Raw genomic sequence first — 21,539 nt, 5'->3', positions numbered from 1 at the left:
TCTTTTATGGCAGGTCCAGGAGTCCTGAGTGGGGTGAGAGCTTTTATTCCCCTCTAAAGGTTCATCATCACGAGCCTTTAGACATTTCAAACTCCAAGAGAGTAAAATTAGGTGATTTTACGAAGAAATAACAGGAAAAAAAAACATAAAACAGGGGAATCGGCTTAAAATAACCTTCCCAAATTCAAACGGAGAACCAGGTCCTAAGACAGCTTGGACCGAAACATGACATTCTCATCATCTGCCCCGTTGTTCTAAATCAAGTCGGAACATACGACAATAAATCCTTGGCACTTTTTACAGCTTATAACCATTAACAGTTATCACGCAGCTATTACAGAAGCATAACTTCCTATTTTTTTAACAACTCCTTGCAGCAGAAGAAAGAAAGTGTCGCTGAGGACAGGAGGTGATCAAGGTCACGAACAGACGTTCTTACCGAAAAAAAAAATAAGCGAAAGAGAGAAAGCTTTGATCCGACTCGAGCCCACCTGAGACCGACACCGTCTTCGCACTTGGTGGCGAGAACGGAGGAGACGAAGGCGCCCTCGTCCCGACGGAGTCTGGAGGCTGACAGCCGGTGTCGTTTCAAAGAGGAGGATAACCACACCAACGATAGCCGCTAAAGGGATTAAGGGCCCGATCGAGTCTGCGGTGCAGGTGATAACAGCTGGTGAGGCGTGAGTCATGCGCGCTCCGGCGTTCTCTGCAAGGAATTTAGTATCCTCCTCTGCACAACGCCACCCACGTTCACCCGTGAGACATAAGGAGCTTAAATGATGCTGCAGTTTTTAGGGAAAAAAAAATATGAAGAAAGTGCTGGTCCTCTTAGCCCATATATCCAAGACTTACAAGGTGTGATATCCAGGAGGGTATGAATAAGAACGTGTGTGCGCATTGATAAGTAAACATCCATGACTTATTTACGCCATATTCTTAATTTTTCCAGAGGGCGACAGATCCGTTGTCTCATTTCTGACGAGCGACCGGGCAAAACAAATTAGGAGTCTTCTTTCTGGGGCCGCCGCAGCCAATTACCTGCCTGGGTCTGACCCTCTTCGCTCACACTCGACTAACTTCTCCCTCCATCCATAAACCTCTTCTCTTGTCTACTTCTTGGCCTCTCGCCTGGCCCGACCAACCTCAGCATCCTTCAACACAGATGTTCACGTCTTATGGTATGGAAGACGTTTTCAGATCACAGAGTAGCAACATGCATCAAATTATATTCAACAAAAATGAGTGACTAATTCATCACCTATCCTGGTTTCACATGACCTATCTTTCCTCTGACAGATGATTTGCAAAGAGCGTGAAAAGCCAAAATATACTCCCTCCCAATATCAAAATATGAGTACTATGAAAACATGCATTGTGTACTGCTTTGGTTACTGAGGTAGAGCAACGTCAACGATTTGAAATGTTATCAGGAAGCCTCTGAGCGAGAAAACCGGTGAATATTATTGTGCTTGCGCTGCTATCATGTGGCCATCAAGGAAATTACATGTCCTGGTAGCTTGTGCAACACATTTGATACTGCAGCTACATCGAAGTATATCTGATCTAGAATAATTCACTCATGTTATACAGAGAACAACCAGTCACCCTATTTTTCTCCCTTGACAATTTCAAAACAGGGGAGACTCCATCCATAAAGGTCCCCCAGTTAGAAATGAACCAGACTTTGCTGTGAGGCGGGAGCGCTACCCGCCGTGCCGCCCTGTCAAATCCACGGATGACGTCGCAGATCCACTCCCACTGTGACAGCTTCTTCAAATCAATACCTAGAACACCTTCGGCTTCATTCTCCAATGAGTCCAGGGAATTTTGGATAAAAGTTTAATTCACAAAAATACATTGACCAATATCATGAAAATGTACTAAAATGGACTTTAATAATGTATTAACGCTGGAACATTGACAGAAAAACACAAGAAGCATTATTAGAGTTGGTTTAGTATAATATATTTCAGCTTCAAGAGACATAGAAATCAATCCTTATTTTTTCCCCCCATATTTCTTCTATAAAAGACCCATTTTTTTTCCAAAGCATTATTATGCAAAAAAAAGGGCATTAGAATATATTATGGGAGCTATGAAATCCCGGTGACTGAGTATAAAATTAAGTCACGTCAGAGAGAGATATCTGCAGAGGAGAAGTCCATGGACAACAGGGCCGACAGAGAAAAAAAAATAATAATAATAATAATACATATTATAAACCTCGATCTATCATCACTGACAATGACAGGCATGGAGAATAGGTGTATGGCAATAAAAATAAAAAATAATATCTCACTTGATTTCACTTGAAAACATTTACACTTAATAACTGATGTATTAATTTTTTTTCATGCTTGTTTTTGAAGAATATTTATAATCATACAACTAAAGAGATCGACTTCCGTGTCGTTCAGATACTGGGAGGGGGAAGAAGGGGGAAAGAAAAAAAAAAAAAAAAAAAAAGGATGGAAAATACTGAATCCAAGCTCTAATGGTTTCCTTCTCAATGAATTTATTTTTTGTTAAACTGTAAAAATATTGAAAATAAAGGGGTGGGGGACCGCTCTCTGTCCATGTATGCATCTTTATTACACTGACAGAGGCTTTGCTGCGCTTTTAGTATCATCAGTTTGTGGCGTTTGGTGCGTAAATGGAGAGCATCCGTTCAGGGGGAAAACACTGAAACTGACAGAGGAATGTCCTCGGAGGTGAGAGACCGCAGTCTTTCTCTCTCGCTCTCTCTTTCTCTCTCTCCCTCTCTTACTGTCCTTCTCTAACTCTTTAGATTCTCCAGTTCTCACTCTCTCGTAGATCATCCTTATCTTTGATAGGAGCAGTTCGGTCAGCTGATTCACCGTTTATGGCTGATGGAAGGAGGGGCAGGGCTGTTGGAATGCTGGCACGTTCCAATCGGGGCAACAGTTCTTCATTACAGCATTTCTGCGAGACGGAACAGGGGAGGGCGTTAAGTCCAAATTTAATTTCTCATCAGTACGCATGGCAACATAAAGGGCAGAACACTCACATACACTTCACATGCTCTTGGCGCCCTCTAGCGGCCAATCAGTTGCATCACATCAAAAGTCAACACTTGAAAAAATTAAGAGCACAGCTGACAGATCCCATTGGATAAACGCAAAGAAGGGTGGAGAAAGCCAGCCTCTGACCACAACCCGTCTTCGATGACATCCATGAGGCAATGCTGCAAAACTGATCGGGCCTGATCTGAGCGGGAGGGGGTGTCGCAGGTGATTTCCACACATTAGCTCACGTCGCTATCCAGTTTTGACTTTCACGAGAAAAAAAAAAACAAAAAAAAAACTGCTCGACACTTACATGACACAATGGGATTACATAACTTGGAGATGAATCTACATTTAATTTATAATATTAGTAAAAAGCTGTGCATCAATATTTAATGCTTAAGAGTAAACGGTAGCACTGCCGTCAGTATCGGCGGCTGTGTGAAAGTAGACACAACAAACCCGAAACAGGAGTTAGAAGCTTTTTTCACTCTGTTTGGTTTCCGGGAGGTGGATTCGACTGTTCACCCAGACCAACCGAGGACATTAAGTTGTCGCAAATTCAACTGAACACGCGTGACCAGCCCTCCATGCTCATTTCATCTCCTGCCAGTCCTGAGCGGCGCCGACACAGGCTGACTGCATGATACCCTAAAGCTAGTTAGCATGCACTGCTAGAACACACACACACACATAACATAGAAAGGAGCGCTGCAGTGTTTTTGGCACAAGCGGTATGTGCCAAGCAGGCGACAAGTGTGTTTGCAGTGTCTACGGAGAATCATTGTGTTAGATGTGCGATGAGCCAGGGTTCCTATTTTGGGGGGATTTATTTTATAATTAGTTTGTTTAATAGGTGTCACATGAACAAAGACGGACTGATTGACGGGTTCATCTGGCACGAACCGGCCAAGTGGAAAAAGTCCCATTATTAACCTCCTCTCCCCATGTCTGGTCCAAACAGCCACTGTAAACCCTCTCTCTTGCGGTTTGGGCACCCGTGTGTTGCGAGCAGTGGAACAGAGGGGCCGTAATCCCATTAGTGTTGGTTCAGCGATCGGGCCAGCGTGTGAACTGGGGTGGGGGGGGGTCAGACACCGCCCTGGGGCCTGCTGACAGAGGCCCACTCTCTCTTGCTCTCTCACACACACACACACACACACACACACACACACACACACACACACACACACACACACACACACACACACACACACACACACACACACACACACACACACACACACACACACAAGCAGCAGCAAACTGACCAACACAGAAGGATTCAGACGGGGAGCGCAGTGGGTGGTTCAGCGGCCCTAATGTCTGGACAGGGCACAATGGCACTGTCTGCTACACTAATCTGGTGTTAATATCAAAGTTTTATCCCCCCCCAACCACATGAGTTAAAAAGTAACAGTAAGAGGTAGATATAAAATAAATGTATAAAAAAAAAAAAAAAAAACAATTAAGAGGAAAAAAAACACACAGTTGGGTTGCGCTTTGGAAATTTAGTGACTCTGGGGTTGGTTGTTTCTGCTTTGAATGGTGAACAACTGATTCGAAGGCCATCAGGAACAACACATTTAAAATCACTTATTACGCATTACCAGCAGTTGCTGGAACTCTATAATCCACGCTCTCCTCGGAGCAGATCTCCATGCCAAAGATCACACCTTCTTCTATCAAATGTTTTATGAATGTCTTTGTTTTGATGATATAGACACTAGTGACCTGATTTTGGGGGGGGGTTATTCAATAAACTGCTAAGACTGTTTAATAGACTCTCACGGGAGCACTTACTACTGACAGTGGCCATTAAGGGTGACTGATAGCTTAGCACCAGAACCGCAGCCATTACCTTCAGTCACCATTTATCCTCTCCATGTCTACATACGCTTGTGGTGTTTTCAGTCTTCCTGCAGTTCCTTCACCCTCACACCAGTTGGCGGTGTGGCTCACTCTGTATTAGCATGCATCACTTTGAAGCTGATAAATTTTGTCCAATTTCCAAAAGACAGACAGACACACACACACACACAGGGTGAAGGCGAGGAGGAGTCAGGAACATGCCGGCATGGCTGACAGCCATCAGCGAAAGGCAAAATGAATTAACCCGATTTATTTGGGAAGGGTTGTCCTCTGTCAAAGAAAACAGGTGACCCCTCTGACCTCCACTTCAGTCTGCATTTAAATACATGTCTTTAATACTCCCGCGCACACGTGGTAGAATTTGCTGAACTTAATCCTCGGCAGAGAAGCTCAGCGGACAGGGTTCTCTTGTGTGAAAAACACACCGAGAATGGAGGGGAAACGAAGGAAGGACATCACAGAAATAGACTGAATAAAAAGTGGAAGGGGGACAAAAATGGAAAAGGAACTAAAACCAAACAGAGACGGGAAGAGGACGATCTGAAATTAATCAAATGACAAATTTTCCCGTCCTCGGCGTACCAGCTAGCCGCAGGTCCAGCAAAGGCAGGGGCACCATCGTCAACGGAGATAACTCTTTATTTAAACATCAAGAACAGTAAGGCTTCGCTCGGTCAAAATGGCCAGAATTGCTCAGAAACGTCTGAGAGCCTGGACACACATTGACAGACACTTTAAATCCAGGTGGAAACATGCTTTTCAGAGTCCGCAAGTCAATCATGAACAGGTTACCTTACAAGACGACGGGTGCGGTTCAGACTGCGGACAGAGCATGAGGTTCAAGTCAAAAGGAAAAAGCAGTAAACAGGATTGTTTGTTTTGATGAAGAGGTCTGTGAGTGTACGTCACAGGTTATAGTGAGCCCTTGATCACTGCGATGAGGAGCCATCATGTTTGTCTGATTATGAAATCATTTACACACAGGTATTGGCCCTTTAGAAGAATCATCGTTTTAATTCATGTTGTGAGTGAAGATAACAGGGGCTAAATATAAACTTTTTTTTTACTTTCCAGTGTGACAACCCGCGGACAGGTTACGATTTCCTCAACCCGACGCAGCTGCTGAGGTCTACGTGTAAACCCACCCGTCAGACGTTGACTCATTCAGTAAATTATAGGCCACGTTAAAAAAAAACAAAATGCCGATGACAGCACCAGCCTAGCCAGACCCTTTGACTGGCCCTGCCCAGTGTCAGTGTCCACAAGACAGTAACAGTGGTGGTTTTCAGGATAGTAAAGAGAACCCATCACAAAGGGGTCTGAGACCATCGGCGACAGCAATATTAACCTGACTTCACAGCATGCGAAATAAAGTCAGGAGGCCGAAAGGACGCCAATGGCGTAAGCATTTAAAAAAAGCACAATGATGACGACCACGCGGCGAGCGGAGCTCATCGACCTGATGCGGAATCGCCGCAGCCATTCTGGTTGTAAAACCTAAATTCAGGATACACACCTGGCTCAGAGCTGCTGCAGGGGCTGGAGCAGGGAGGGGAGTCTTTAAAGCAGCACACAGTTGGATTTCTTTTTTGCCTTCTTCTTTTCCACTGGCGTTTTCCTATTTATCTGTCTGACCAGGTCATAGAAAATCTAAATTACAGAACAGAGAGAGAAACAAGAATAAAAGGCTGAATAAGAAAAAAATAAATAAATACAAATCTAAAAAATAATAAATTTAAAAATAAATAAATAAATACTTTTGAAAAAGTAAAAGCGAAGGAGGAAAACAAACAATCACTTAAAGCCTGTGAATGCACTTGAGCCACTGTTTATAAACACAGTAACAAGCACCGAGCGAGTGCCAGCTTTAATCCTGCTGAGCTCATTCCTTTCAGCACGTCCCATACAGGCAGCTGGTGGCGGACCTGAGCTCTTTTTACAGTTTTTATCAATTAGAATTCAAAATCTGGGTCAGAATATTGAAATTAATGACTATCTGTGTGTGTGTGTGTGTGTGTGTGTGTGTGTGTGTGTGTGTGTGCGTGCGCACACGCTCTCACATCGAGGACGTTGATCTTTGACTTTGCAGAGGACTCTAAAAAGGCACAGTGGTTCCACTGTCTGGCCAGGTTCTGGCCCTGCTCCTTCCCCACCACACGCTCATCCTCCAGGTCACACTTGTTCCCCACCAGGATCATCGGCACCTGTCGGCCGGCAAGAGAAAGTCAAACAATCATGTTCATGCCTGGCACAAGTCACAATCCCTTTAAAATCATTTTAAAATAAATAAGTAAATAATCAGATGGATCATTTCACAAACTTAACTTAAACAGATTCCATTCGTTCAACCGAAAACAGAATAGAGCTGAGGGGGTTGTAGAAATTTCAAGATGGAAAAGGCAGAACTAGAGAATGAAAGGATGTGTTCTGAAAAAAAAAAAAAATCCCACTTTGGGGAGAATTTAATCCAATTATCCAAGGGACCAAGTAATCAACATTGATCCAACTGCTGTAATTAAAGCAATGGAAATGACAGAAATATTAAATAGTGTTAATACAAAACGAGAAGGGAGTTCATTAAATTCATTGAAGTTTGAAATATGACTCTGTCCTTTGGATGATTTACCAATACTTATCACAAAGAGCTGGTCCTTCCTGTGCCTGTAGCCCGAATAAGTGTCAAAATGTGTGAAAAATTGCAACGGCAACATTACGGACCGTCCGCAGCTGCAGAGGGTATTTGGGTCATATTAAGAGTAAATCTAACACAAAAAAAGGTGCATCTCGTGCTCGTCCCCCGAGACCAAGAGAGGCCATGAACCATTGATGAGGCCACTTCATTTGAATTGGGAACTCTAATGGGAGGGCCATGACCACCGTCCAAATAATCAATCTCTCCCTTTGGGCAAAGAGGAAAAAAAAAAATCAAAGGTTACACAACTAAGACAGAGAAACTGGAGGTTTTTATAGTTTGTTTCTTCCAACCAAAACAAAGAGAACACAAAGGCGGCTGACTACTTTTAGAATGTCAAATTTTGTTATTTCATCACACGCGCACACACACACACACACACAAAAGAGGAAGCGTGAATATTCAAGGCAATGTTTCAGCCCTGAGTGTCACAGCAGGCAGAGCTGGGGAAGTACGGCTATCGGGATGCGTCTCATCCTGCCTGCTGTTTCCTGACCAGCTATCTAGGGAGCGTGCCGGCCGGCAGGAAGTCACGGCAGCCCCGCCCAGCCGGGATAACATCTCCTTCCTTCCTGAATACTTTCAAACATTTCGACTGGATTCCATGATCTCGCTGCTCTGGGAGAACACATGACGGCATCAGACGGTGTCTTGACGTTCATGTGCGTGCTTTATAGGCTAACCCCATGGCCACTTTCACAAATAGCGTCACATGAATGACGAATAGTGCTCGTGGAAAAAGCAGATGACGGCGACGCAAGCGATGGTCTAAGGCACATTTCAGCCAATCATTTGACTTTTCCAAAGGATTACGGGATATTTGTGTTTGTGGTGCAGCTTTCTAAGCAAGAGAAATCAGCTTGTGGAAAACTTTAAACTCAGTTCAACAGGCGCCAATAATATATTCGTTGGGGAATTCTATTTGCGGTTGCCCTGCAACAAATAAATCTATGCATGGGAAATCCTGCCTTGGCTCTGCCCCAGTCCAGAAATGTCCCGGCACATGTCACATCCACTTAGAAAATATGAATATTTGTATGCAATACGGTAGTACCCTAGCATCTGTCAACTTGCTCCCAATCCCATTGTTGTGAGATACTTAAGCGGTTTTTGTTTGGTGGTTTTAAAGGGTACAACATGAATTTAGCAGAGTTCTGTTCCTCCTTTTCTCTCTGGCTCTGAAGGCAGTGGGGCAGACGACAGGAAACTGGGATGTTTGTATTAACCTCATGGAGGGTTGATGCTTGATGTTTGATATCTAAACAAGCGCCGGGACTGGACCGCCGAACTAGATTTCTCCCAGGGGTCCTGGGAGAACCGATGGCACGTCCTTCGAAAGGACTCTGAGCCAAGCAAGAGGGACCCAAGGGACGGAGGCATGCAAGAGAAGGGAAAAAAAGAAAAATGCTCTGTGTCAGCAGTGCACATTAGTCTACTTAAAGAATCCACACAGCCCACAGAGAATCTGTTCAGAAGCAGTTAACATGCGACAGGTCCTATCCCGCCCACGATGGCAGGCCGCAGTTTGTATTGTTGGGAACACAGAACAGGGGAGCATAGAGTGCCTTGAATGAATGGAGACATCGCTTCCAAAAAGGGAGTGAGTCATAAGCATCGAGTCAGACATTAGTGCCATCCTCGTCACACGAAGCAGAGGCTAAGGTGGCCTGAAAAAGTCATGAGACCTCCCTTACATAAGAATTGTGGAAGGAAGTTGGGGAAGTAAGCTTTTAATACATTGTGACTACTCACTTTATTCTCTGCTCTTAACGACTTTTCTTAAGTGGTGTAATTTGGCCCCACTGAGTTCACTGTAGAGTCATTAAAAGCCTTTGTAATTGAGCTTGGCAATATTAAGTGAGTCTGTGCATTTTGCCAGCTTTGCAGTAAATGGTGCGTGGCTGAACCAGAATGAAAACATCTGCAGCGGCAACTGGAATGTCTGCTTTAGCTCTGAAATAGCTTAAAAGCTCTCTCTTTAACAGAGAGAAAAGAAAAAAAAATGGCAGTCTTCATGGATGAAAAAGGAAAACAAGCATTTCCTTTGGCTGTGCATTCCTGCAAAGAGCAAAGATAAACAGATGTCACAGCCAACGCTCTGAAGGTAAAGGCTTGAATCACCGCTGGTTTGATAGCCAACAAAGTGGCCTTAAAAGCCAGATACGGACAAATTGTTAAGATACAGGATGTATTCGGCGGGAACACGTTCCAAGGAATGGATGTCAACTGTTTTCTTGCATGACGAGGAGCCACTAATCCTGTGATCCATCAGCTAGCCTGAGGCCAACCTTAGTCCCACAACCACCAACTCTCTAATGAAGTACCGCAGCCTCACAACCCAGGGGTTTTTGATGAGCAGAGGCTTTCCTTGCACATCATCCTTGACAGTACAATCACTCACACTGGGTGCCAGACCACAGTAAGGCCACAAGACCCGGCCATATAGCGGGGGGGGGGGGGCACGTGAACAGGCGCTGAAAAGACCAGTCAAAACAATGAGCAGGGGTATATAATCAAATATATAGAGTGGCATAGTAAAAGAGGGACAGGATAGAAACTTTGACTCATCTTACTGTAGAACTCACAAGTCCTACAGCCCTGGAGAGGGGATTCATACGCTGCTGATGGGGAACAGAGAGGAAGGCAGTAACATTCATTCCCTACAGAGATCACCAAAAAAGGGCATCCTCGATTCCTGCTGACGCTCTATCTGCACCACCAGAAAGGCGATGGAGGGATTACTCACTAACAGGCTCTCAGTCTCACAGACGGATCCAAAAAATGGAAATGTGCTCCTTACAAATGGGGTAAAGTATATGAACCACACTTTTTTTTTCTAAACAGCAAGCTGGGGGCTGGCTCAGGGGGGAAGAGGAAAAGCGATCACGCTATCAGGCAGCTGGTCACTGGGATGGTTCCCATTTGGAGATCACTTCTACTTGAGCATTTGAATAACAGCAGGCAACCAGGCTTCTCCCCCATTCAATAGCTAGAAGAAAACTAGCTGTACACCCGTTTTTTTGGATAAGATAGTCTTATTTGACGTATCGTAGGTTGCAGGTTTCTTAAAGTTGTACTATGAAACAGAAATTAGGTACGTTGTGCTCCGACTACAATCAGTACATCGGTTGAGCATTGACAAAAACTGTTTGACTTAAAACAAAATAAAAAAAACAGCACTAATTGGCGATGTCGGGTTATGCACAGAGGGCAACATTCGCTACGTGCTTCCTCTTTGAACACAGAACTAACAGCCTGCTTTTTGCCATGCTCAAACAAAAGGAACCCCGACTTGCATAAGTTGCAGTGATAAGTGTTGAATGGTTTCACAGATGGTATCAGGTTTCAGAGCGATGTGGGCGACTGAGAACACGAGAGACAGAGCATCTATAATCCACCTGTATTCTTTTCGGTTTTCTATAACCCATACAACAGGAGATAAAATGAACACACGGCAGTATACGGCCCTGTGGAGGAGCTAATGTACACATACTCGCAGGCTTATGTAAGAGCATACTCACATCCTCTGTGTCCTTTACTCGTAGAATCTGTTCTCTCAGGTCCTGGAGGTCGTTGAAGGTGGACTGCGCTGTGATGGAATATACCAAGGCAAAGCCTTGGCCATTCTTCATGTACAGGTCCCTCATTGCTGTGAACTGCTCCTGTACAGGAAAAAAAAAAAAAAAAATCGCAACAGTTGGGCCATGAGATCTCTTAAGAGTCTTCCAGAGTTAAATGCATTAAGTGATAGTTCTTTGTCAAAGTTCATCAAGCACGGGACACCACAATGCTGTGACCTCATTTAAGAGCCAGTTTATGTGGCTGATGAAGCGACAGATGTTGTGAAAAGGGGCTGTCGGAGGGTCTAAGGATACAGAAATCTTCCTCACTTCATCTGGTGTACATATGTGGGACCAAAAAAATGGAGGCCTAATGATAAAAATACTAAGCCCTAAGAGTGTGAAGCCTTCAAGACGGCATCCAAGGACCACTGAATCGAGGGCAGTAGATGAATGAAGCCATTTCAATGACAGGCCACATGTTTTCATGTGTCTGGGGTCCAAAATCCCCCAAATCAACCTAGTCCATCCTCCAGGCTAGGAACCATCTAATGCATCATAGGACACAGGGGAGAAGGCAATTGATGTTACCGTGAGACATCGCGTGGTGTTTTGACAACTCGCGACCTGACGTTAACTTGTTAATATTCAGCTGTGGAAGCGGTGCCAGAGCTGTGGCGGTGGTTTATGTGCAGGATTCCAATCAAGTGTTTCTCCGTTGTGCACGGGCCGAGGGCCAGGATTCCACTGAATAAACAGGTCCTGTTCTTTTCCTCGAATTACAAATCTGAGTTTTCTTCGGGTTTGAGCCCTGAATTTTGGACACACCAACTACAAAATGGAATTCCAAAAAACATTATCATCCTCGAGTAAGGACCAGGGGGTTGGAGGTAGCATCTTTACAGACACTAGTACATATCCGGCTTGTGTCATTTCAGTTGATAAAATATTTGATTGTACTTGCTGCTCTACCCTTCACAAACCAATCCTAAAGCTGATAACTCAATTTTTCAAACATCATGTCAAGGATAAATATGAACGGAGCAGGGGTCACTTACTGTGCCAGCTGTGTCGAGGATTTCAAGCATACATTGCTGTCCGTCTACTTCCACTTGCTGTAAGAAAAGAAGAAACGACTCAAGAAAGGGGCCAAAGGGGGACAAGTCATGTCAAGCCCTAGTTCCGGTCAGTGGTCTAATCACACTCTGTTTATGAAAGCCTGTGCAGAATACAGACCTGGAGGGGGAAAGTAAACAGAAAAGCAAAGAAGGCCAATCATGTGAGAACCTTAATGATGAGGGGCGTTACACGGGAGAAAAGAGGGCTACAATATCATTGTGTTAACCAGCTGAGCAGCTGCTAACAATGAGCTCATTCCTAGCCGGCACGCTCTGCCTGTCCATCTGCCCTTCCACCCCCCTTCCCACCCTGAGCCCCCATCGGGACACTCACCTTTCTGTACGAATCTTCTATTGTTGGGTCATATTTTTCCACAAAGATTCCCTGTACAAACTGAACTGTCTGTGAGAGGAAACACAGAGCAAGCAGACATCAGAGCAGCGTGATCTCACGGCCACAGGAACAAAACATCCAGAGCAGCAAATGTGGCCCAGCGCTCTATAATTTTATGGACTGCCATCAAATACACACGCAATGGAGAAGCCAAAGCCGGGGACTACAGTACATAAAGAACTGTGCTTCATGGTACGTTTACATAAGGGGTAGACTGAGTTCATGTGATAACATCTTAAGGTCTAAACATATCGGTCTGCCAGTATGAAGGATTAACCCTACTTTGACACCTGGTCGACGTTAGCCGAACAGCACTGTTAACTTTTCGCAAACATTAGTGGTCTTTTGGATCCTGCTGAGGTGTCAACAACAGTTTTTTTTTGTCATTTTACTTTTTTTTTTTTTTTTTTTTAAGTTAGCTGCTTTTTTATCTCCACCTACACGACCAGGCTGCCACACAAAAAAGGCAAAACTGCTATGTGTGTGTGTATGTATGAAGAGGGAATATGCACACAATGACAAATATTTTCTTTTAAACTTCTAAAATGCAAGCAAAAATAGAGGTCGATTTTGTGAGACTTACTGGATATTTACACTAAGTTAGTCTGGAATAGTGCATGTGTTCACTCCCCTGAATAGAAATGAGAAAAATGTGCGCAAATTATATATTTTTTTATATAATTTTATTAATAATAATTAATAATTTATCCCCTGCCGGTGGAGACACCGGCATGGCCCATAGTGGGGGTGAAAGGAAGGAGAGTGTGGGACACCTTAATAGCAGAAAAACTTCCTGTTTTTTTTAAATTCAGGCAAGATTGAGACTGAAATTTAAAATGTGATTAATACCCTAAAATGGCTTTTGTACCATCAGCATTATAAGACCAAGCAAGCAATCTAAAAATAGTCCAAAGTAGTGAAAAGAGGAAAAGGACAGTTTCATCCTTCCTTTGACTTCCCCCGACACACCATCCTGTCTGATTAGTCTGACCTCCTTGCCACATGCTTTCCTCTAGAACTTTCACGGGCATTTTGGCTGTTTAAACTCCAAAGTTGTCTGAAAAAAAGAGAGTGCCCACACATTCCAGAGGATCACAGATGAAGAGGAGGGCAAGAAAAAGGGAGTCGAGAGGGAATACTTACCAGAGCGGATTTGCCCACACCTCCAGAGCCTAACACCACTAGCTTGTATTCACGCATGGCGGGATCACTTCACCAGACAGCCAAACAGTCTGCACAGAACAAATAGGACACAGGACAAACAAATGAAGAAGAGTACAAAAGACCAGTATCTTAAAAAAGATGTCTAAAGTGACTTTTAAGTAAAACAATGAAATTCCACGAGTCTCCTTTCTATTTTTCCTCTCCAGAAAGGGAGGATTCTAGTCATTCCTGGAGGTTATGGACAAGAGGCAGCACAACAATGGAGGGAACACCCATAAGTGGAGCTGCTTCAGGGTGGAGGAGGTGAGGACTGTGTGACCCCTCTCTAACACAAGCCAGCTGTGCTCTGTACGAGTGTAGGGGGAACTGAATGGGGAGATAATAAATAAATCTGGGAGATATTCCTCTTTATGACACAAGTGCCTGGCGTTCACACACTACAACACACCCTGCTGCTGTCAGATTTCTTTTTTTGATAACACTTGTTTGCAAAAAAAAAAAAACAATTGCATTCGTTTTCCTATTGAAAATGGGGCCGAAAATAACCGATGAAGAGGGTATAAAGTGTGGAAATGTGAAATCCCCCTCGAAGGGGCTTTGAATAATTGCACACAATGTGGCATAAAGTTGGGTGGGCAAGCCCACAGGGTAACAAGCAAGGCTGTAGACACTGTGGTTCACTGCAAGCTTGGTGAGGTTAGAGTGTGTGTGTGTGTGTGTGTGGGGGGGGGGGGGGGGGGGGGTGACACATTTAGTAAGATCTGCGCAGGTTAAAGCATATTTTGCTGGCTCAGTGTTTGTTCAAGTGTCATCCACAGCGCCAGCTTTGGTTTGAGTGAACACAGACAAAAAGGGCTGAGACACGTGACGGAACACAGCATAGTATTTTTTTTCCTAAATGTTCAATTCATAAATGCACAAATGGGGCTAAGTATTACTTATCGTGCCTCTGTTGTCTGTGTTAATAATTTAGCACAAATGAGGCTCCTGTGGCTACTTTACAAGGTCCTTTTCTGCAATAAATGCATCACAAATATATTGGAAGTCATCTCACCACTGTCCACCTGACTTACAAATATGTAAAAGGTGGAGTCGACGGGACCGATTGCTTTCTCATGCATTGATCGGTGGAGACCAAAGTGGTAATAGTGACCGATGCATGCACTCTTCACTATGAATCCAGGTCAGTACTCTACTGACAGGAATACTCAAAGAAAAAAACGAATGGAATTTTTTTTCTCTGCCTTCCAGTTTTAAGATGGCAGCTGTACCATCTGACATTTATTACCCTTGTAAAACATCTAGCATATACACTATACTGTGAGTAGCAGGTGAAGGGGGGGGGTTGTGGTGGAAAGTCTGGTGTTTTATCATGGTGGAGGCCAGTTACGCAACAATATACCACAATGATATAAAAAGGCAGATCATGAATGAATAAGCACGTGTTGACCTCTACCAGGTATCATTTTTGGTTAATTCTGCTCTGCACCTGCCTACAAGCTGTTACGTCTCTACAGCCTGAACTCTCCCATTAGCGATGCGCAGATTAGCTGATGCTGAAATCAATTCGGATATGAAAATAAATAAAAAATAAAAAGCATGTGCCAACAATCTGAAGGAATTATAGCCTTTGATCACCCGCACTACGTGAGAACTTCACACCTAATCTATATTGCCTTTTAAATCATGCACAACAGCACATCAGGGCTTTGTCAGCACAAAACACAAACAACAGCGGAAGAAATAGTAACTTCATTCGCTGAGGTTAAAAGGACTGCTTTTAAAGTTAGATGAAGAGGAGTATTTCTGCAGAGTATTCTCTCCGCTGGAGAGACACTAAGTGAACACATGGAGTTGTTTTCAGTTGTAGAATGTCTGTTTGGCTCTTGGTGAGAGGATGGCAGTGAAAATAGTGGGGCAGTATTCATTGAATGTCACACGCACGCGCGCACACCCACACACAATTAGTTACCCCAGTGTCACAAGTCAAGAAGGACTTGTTGCAGTCCCATATCACCACCAGAGTTGTGATTAAAATGCCTCGGATTTTCTCATTTCAAATTTCAGCCACAGTATTTTATTATTATTATAATAATTATTATTACTAATAATATCATTATTAGATTTACACCAAAAAAAATAGGTGGACTGCAGTCTGACAGTTTTAGGTTTCTGAAAGTATTATTTCCTTGTAAAAGTCAAATTAAGACACTTAATAGTCCCTACTTTTGCAAACTAATCACTGAATCACTGACCATTGTGGAACGTGGATTATCTCCTCCTAATTCATTTTAATCTTTTCTTTTTACAGGAAATATTCAAGGGGGTGGACAAAGGACTACTGAGCAAAAACAAGCGGTGACCATGTGGGACATGGAGCCCCGATGGTGAATAATTCATATTCACTAATCCTTCTCACACAAAGAAAAAGTTGTCCTTGCACAAGCAGGGAGGAGCAGTTACACAGTTGTAAGGCGCAGTGTGAGCACAGTGTTACGAGGGGACAGCCTCGGCCACACCTTCATGTAAACATCTGTGGTGCAAAGAGCACATTAATCATATAACATTCAGAAATGGCCCCAACAAGGGACATGGACCAACTCCCACCGAGGCTAAAGCCTTCTTGGCAGAGATATATGTGACGGCTCCAGGGTGAAGACGTCTGCTCTTCCAAAAACTGCAAGGTCAAAGTTCATCTGCTGCCTCAGATCCATAGGAGATAAGGAGAAGAACCAGAACGAGTAGTATTAACAAGTGTGTACAAAACGGGAGATAAAATGGTGATCAAAATAAAACGTGATTCATGTCAGCCAGTCCTGGATGACCAAGTTGTGAAGGTCCGTTTTTGCATTTTATACATATTATTTTACCTGAATAACCTACAATCATTGAAAGATAAATTTCTATAGCCGTACAAGTAAATGTCTGCATTGACACTTGTTGGCGGTATTCAAATGATTTTTTTTTTTTATTCCCACTACAAGAGCTAACAATTAGGTCAAAACCTGATCATGAAATGTAAAAAAAAAAAAATTTAAAAAGAAGATCTGGTTTCAATATTTTTGAATTTTTTAAACTATAATTTCATAAATATATTCACATAAGATAACACCCAAAAGGTAAGACTAAATTATTACTTAGATTTTTATTCAAAACCAAATAGCAAGAATTAAATAATTGTGGAATGCGAGATTGTCTATGTATTTTTGAGAGTTTCAGTTAAAGCAAAGTTTCACAACACTAAGTGTGTTCATATTCTCAGAAATGGAAATATGAATGTCTGCTGGTTGCCAAACCACAAATACCACCCTGCAACACAAATTACTTTAGTAATATGGGTTCCACCGGTTCAGCTACGCACTCAATTAGAAAACACCACCAGACACATTTTAGGCTCATTTCCCCTGACACAAACAGCCTTTCCTGCAAGACACAAAAAAACTACATCAGAATCCTGACTGAATGGGAGGCATTCACATCTCATCTGCAAAACGTGTTTCACAGAAGGTGAAACTGCACACAACAATGAACTCTCTCTGCTTATACACAGATGCTCGCTAATGACAAGCGCAAAAACACAAGAAGGCCATTTAAAGACATGTCCTTTTAAAAATGAACCTCTCCCTTTTTTCCATTGCCCTCAACTACACACTGCCATTCCCAACAAAACAAACATAACTGCTCTTGTAGTAACCCCAGCAAATAAGGAGTGAGGAAAAGCCACATCGCACAGAAAACATGTTCCATCATGACATCACTGCATCACTCGCCCTCTACAGCCAAAGGTATGTATCCATCTAAGGCTGGAAATTGGACAAGGTAGTGCTGCAACACTGCAATGAATGTGAGGCTGGACAAACTCCGTGTCAAACTAAACACATTTGACACAGGGGAGTGGGAGACTTTGCAGCCCAGCTGCAACATTCAAGATACAACATTTCCTGGTCTTGTGAGGTCAATCGAATACCAGTGGAAGCTGTCAAAGCTTCTGACTCAGCAGGATGGTATGACTGACAGCTGACCAATGTCAGTGAAGATAGAAAGAGTACACACATCCGTTGGATGAGCAGAATAGCAGAGCCTCTCCTGTCACAGGCCCAAAATTTATACATAGTCTTTCTTATAGCCTGAGGGCGTTTAGAGTGGTGACCCTGGTACAAAAAAAAAGTGTCCACTAAAAAGGATAGATGGAAAAAGATCAGTAAGAGATAAACGTGTTGCTGGAATGTTCTCAAAGTTGATAAGCTACTAGTTACTCATTACATCCACCAAAACCTTAACATCACACATTCACATCGAGCTCTGGACAATGAATGCTCCACTGTCAAAATTAAGCCACAACCCATCAACTGCAGTGCTGAATTCATTTTAAAGACAACCTGTGTCCTGCAAACATTAACTTGCAATTTAAAAAAAAAAAAAAAAAAAACACAATAGAATTTGGTGCTTATTACAGAAAGAAAAGAGATAAAATCCTGAATCTGGTTGGTTAACTAGTATGACTGAATGTATTTTGCATCACGTGCTTGCCTCCAGAAAAAAATCATTCATGCATCATTACCCCTCTACAAATCTTTACCAATCGAACATTGTTTAGCGAGTTTTTCACAAACAAATGGGAAATTACTGTTAATATATGGACTTTCACACTTCTAGTTACGCACACAGACTAGTTACGTTTGAAGTTGTGCAAAATGGGATGAATGAACCATCAAATGCAGGTGACACATGGGGTGACCAAATATATTAATCCAATTAGTTATGTCATCTTCAGTAAAACTGTTGAACAATAGGGATGTTCGTAAATGTCACACTCCATCAAGACTCATTAAAAAGCACAAATTCTGCATTTGATTTCTGGTCTGCTGCAGACACAAAATGCTCAAGATGCCCAAGGGAGTAAGAACAAAAGTACAACCAGGCATGCAAAACTTTGTGGTGACAAAGATCGGTAACTGACAAAGCACCCCAAGCAGCGTGCATCTGTGTCACTGGGGCCTTGACCTGTAACCACATCCTCTTTCCAGTCTCGCAAGGAGGTTTCATGCTGATAGGATGGAAAAGGAGTCGCTCCCCCCACTAAAATAGTCTCTTCCAGAGTCTGTTCCTGTTCAAAGACGCCAGACAGGTTTGGCAGGAATGCATCCCATCGTCAAACCTGAGCCGATCGTTGATTTTGGGGGGCACAGGACGGAGCAGTTGTGTCCTTTCAATCAACACGAGGTGGCAACAGGTTTTAACACAAGGGGGGGGCTCAAATGTGATCACTCATTATAAATAAAAGTTAACCTGCTGAGTGTAGGTGCCCACGACTTCTCTGTCGCACATCACACTTTCCCTGCTGTAGATATCCCCTGCAACAGGCAGACATTTAAAAAGAAAACCCCGAATCACCCCTCTCCCCAGGCAATAGAATCAACTGAGCTCTTTGGTGAATCTACCTAATTTGCTTATGCCAGTAGCATATGCTTTTCATTCCAGGTCATGCTAAGCCCCGCAATCTGTGCCTGTGACACAACTAACTAGCACACACATCGACGATGTATGATTAAAATATCACACCCCCCCCCGCCCCCGTTCCGCAACATTTAACAAATTGTGCTCAAAACCGTAAACCGTTTGGTGAATAAAGAGGAACTCATCAAGAGTAAATGTTTCACAAACGTGGGCTCGTAACACGAACCGCACTATATTCCCGTTATAAAGCTCGTTAGCAGCGCCGCTAACTAGCTAGCTATAACGGGCCGCCGACACTTCACAGCCGCTAGCTTACAAGCTCGTTAGCAAGCTCGCAATGTATCCGACATTCCTCGCCTCGGTCCACGGTCAAAACACGGCTAGCTTAACGGAAACACCCCGTAACGACAACCGGTGCGTGTTTTTTTTTCTTTATAAATAAAAGAAAGAAATTACGGTGTAATTTGCTCCGGCAAAGCACGAGTCGTTCGCTAGCGTTACCTGCCCCTTCTGCCGGGCCTCGGCTAGAACGGGAGCGCTCACTCCCGTGTGTGTGTGTGTCTGTGTGTGTGGTGTGTGTGTGTGTGTGTGTGTGTGTGTGTGTGTGTGTGTGTGCAGCGACTTGGCCGGGTGAGTCTTTTTTTTTTTTCTTCATCCGTCCCGACGAACGGCGGATTGTGCGCCGCGAGTTCTCTCGCTGCCCGACTATCTCTCCCCTCACCCTCCCCTCCCCACCTCCTTCCTTCCCTCCCTCCGCCGAACGTCCCTCCACCCCCGCCGTGTGTCGACGCCCGTCCGCCGCCGCTGCCGCTCCGAACCGCCGCCGTTCGACCGGGCGACCGGCGGGGCAAAGTTTGGCGAATGGCGCTCACCGTTCCTCGATCGCTGCCTCTCGCCGCTCCGCCAAGTGTCAGTTTGCCTCCCGGCCTCTGTGCGCAGCAGACGTCACTCCCGACTAGTTCTCATTTTTCTTAAAAGGGCATGACACACCGCCGTGGACGGGAGTGTGCGCGCCGGACCCGGGTCTGGTCACACTGAGGGGAGGGGAGAGGTGGGTGGGCTGGATTATATCCCCACAAGTGAAAAGAGGTGGGCGGATTAGGATTATGCATCGGAAAGATGATGGATAAACAAAATTTGCCTCAAGTAGCCCGTTAGTCATAAAAAAAAAAAAATAGAATTGATTGTTTTGTAATTTTTTTGTTACATTTTGTTTTTTGTTGTTTTTTTTTCAAGACTTGAAATGTCAAACCTTTCGTTTCGCGTTCGCGTGGAATTAAAACTTGCAAAAAAGTTTTTGCACTTTGGTTTAGAAAATAAAAAAACTTTAGATTTGGGATTTAGTCGCTTGTGACAATAAAGAGGATAGCATTGGTTTGGACAGCAGAGGTCATCGGATACAATGTTGACTTCAGGCCTAAATATAATAATAATTTCAATTGTAGACATGGAGGAGTGGAGGTTTTGCATCTTTTTTTTCTTTCAAATGCTTCCTTCAGGCGTCACCACAGAGAATCAACCTCCTCCATCTAGCCATCTCCTCTGCATCCTCTTCTCTCATACCAACTAATTTCATGCCCTCTTTGGTCTTCCTCCAGGCTTCGTGCCTGGCAGCTCCAACCTAACCATCCTTCCACGCAAAGCTTCACTTACACTCCTCTAAACACATCCAAACCATCTCAGTCTGGCTTTATCTCCAAAACACATGCGGTCCCTCTGACGGTCTCATTCCTGACGCCTTCCCTCTCATGGTTCATATTTTTATCAGACATCACTCATGACACTTTTCTCCACCCAGTCCAACCTGCTTGGACACGTTTCTTCTCTTCGCCACACTCAGTTGCTCTAGACCTTCAACTGAAAATCCTCCAGCTTTTTTATCACTACTATATATACATATAAATAAATATACATATCATTTTAGTATTGTTTTTCCCCAATTCCAGTATTAGTTGCTTTGCGGTGGGGATAATCCACCAGTCAGCTGTTTGATGCATGTAAAATGAAAGTGAAGGGAGAGTGAGGATATGAACAAGGACAAACCGAGATCGCTCATAACCAGCATTACTTGTTTCCCCGCTGAAAAACCTCAGATTAGTTACTTTGGCTAATCTTGAATGTGAGTCTTTATTCTCTACAAGTCATTTGCAGTGAGTAGAAAAGTAATTACAATGTGGGGGTCATGTTGAAAAATTCAAATGGCCGGTCTGAAATGGCCTTTTTGATACAATGCTGATATTAAATCATAAATTATCA

The 21,539-nt window shown here is 43.6% G+C and overlaps 1 protein-coding gene across 3 annotated transcripts; it reads right to left on the bottom strand.

Annotated features, from left to right (window-relative positions):
• Positions 1 to 1,825: 1,825 nt before the first annotated feature.
• LOC147232732 (ras-related protein Rap-1A-like) lies at positions 1,826 to 20,306 on the bottom strand. 3 transcript variants are annotated; one of them, XM_086149753.1, is made up of 8 exons: positions 20,156 to 20,306; positions 13,806 to 13,894; positions 12,603 to 12,671; positions 12,209 to 12,265; positions 11,112 to 11,252; positions 6,959 to 7,102; positions 6,415 to 6,548; positions 1,826 to 2,943 (listed from the first exon to the last, which is right to left on the bottom strand). In XM_086149753.1, the coding sequence occupies exons 2-7, from the start codon at positions 13,860 to 13,862 to the stop codon at positions 6,459 to 6,461; spliced, it is 558 nt and encodes a 185-aa protein (XP_086005879.1). In that variant the 5' UTR covers positions 13,863 to 13,894; positions 20,156 to 20,306; the 3' UTR covers positions 1,826 to 2,943; positions 6,415 to 6,458. The 3 variants fall into 3 exon arrangements, with proteins under 3 accessions (XP_086005879.1, XP_086005880.1, XP_086005881.1); XM_086149754.1 differs by lacking the exon at positions 20,156 to 20,306 and adding an exon at positions 19,785 to 20,008; XM_086149755.1 differs by lacking the exon at positions 20,156 to 20,306 and adding an exon at positions 19,740 to 19,858.
• Between the last annotated feature and the right edge of the window lie 1,233 nt (positions 20,307 to 21,539).

This window comes from Fistularia commersonii, chromosome 7 (assembly GCF_037954325.1).
Source record: "Fistularia commersonii isolate RoL2024-O1a breed Wild chromosome 7, RoL_Fcom_v1.0, whole genome shotgun sequence".
NCBI lineage: Eukaryota > Metazoa > Chordata > Actinopteri > Syngnathiformes > Fistulariidae > Fistularia > Fistularia commersonii.
This window is presented reverse-complemented; position numbering and strand designations above follow the sequence as displayed.

Bases quoted from the DNA above. Each gene is read 5' to 3' on its own strand.
- LOC147232732 (XM_086149753.1), bottom strand. From the start codon at position 13,862: ATGCGTGAATACAAGCTAGTGGTGTTAGGCTCTGGAGGTGTGGGCAAA. The intron at 11,253-12,208 runs GTAAGTGACCCC...TTTCCTGTACAG, and splicing joins TCCTCGACACAGCTGGCACA to GAGCAGTTCACAGCAATGAG. The intron at 7,103-11,111 runs GTGAGTATGCTC...GCCGGCCGACAG, and splicing joins GAGTAAAGGACACAGAGGAT to GTGCCGATGATCCTGGTGGG.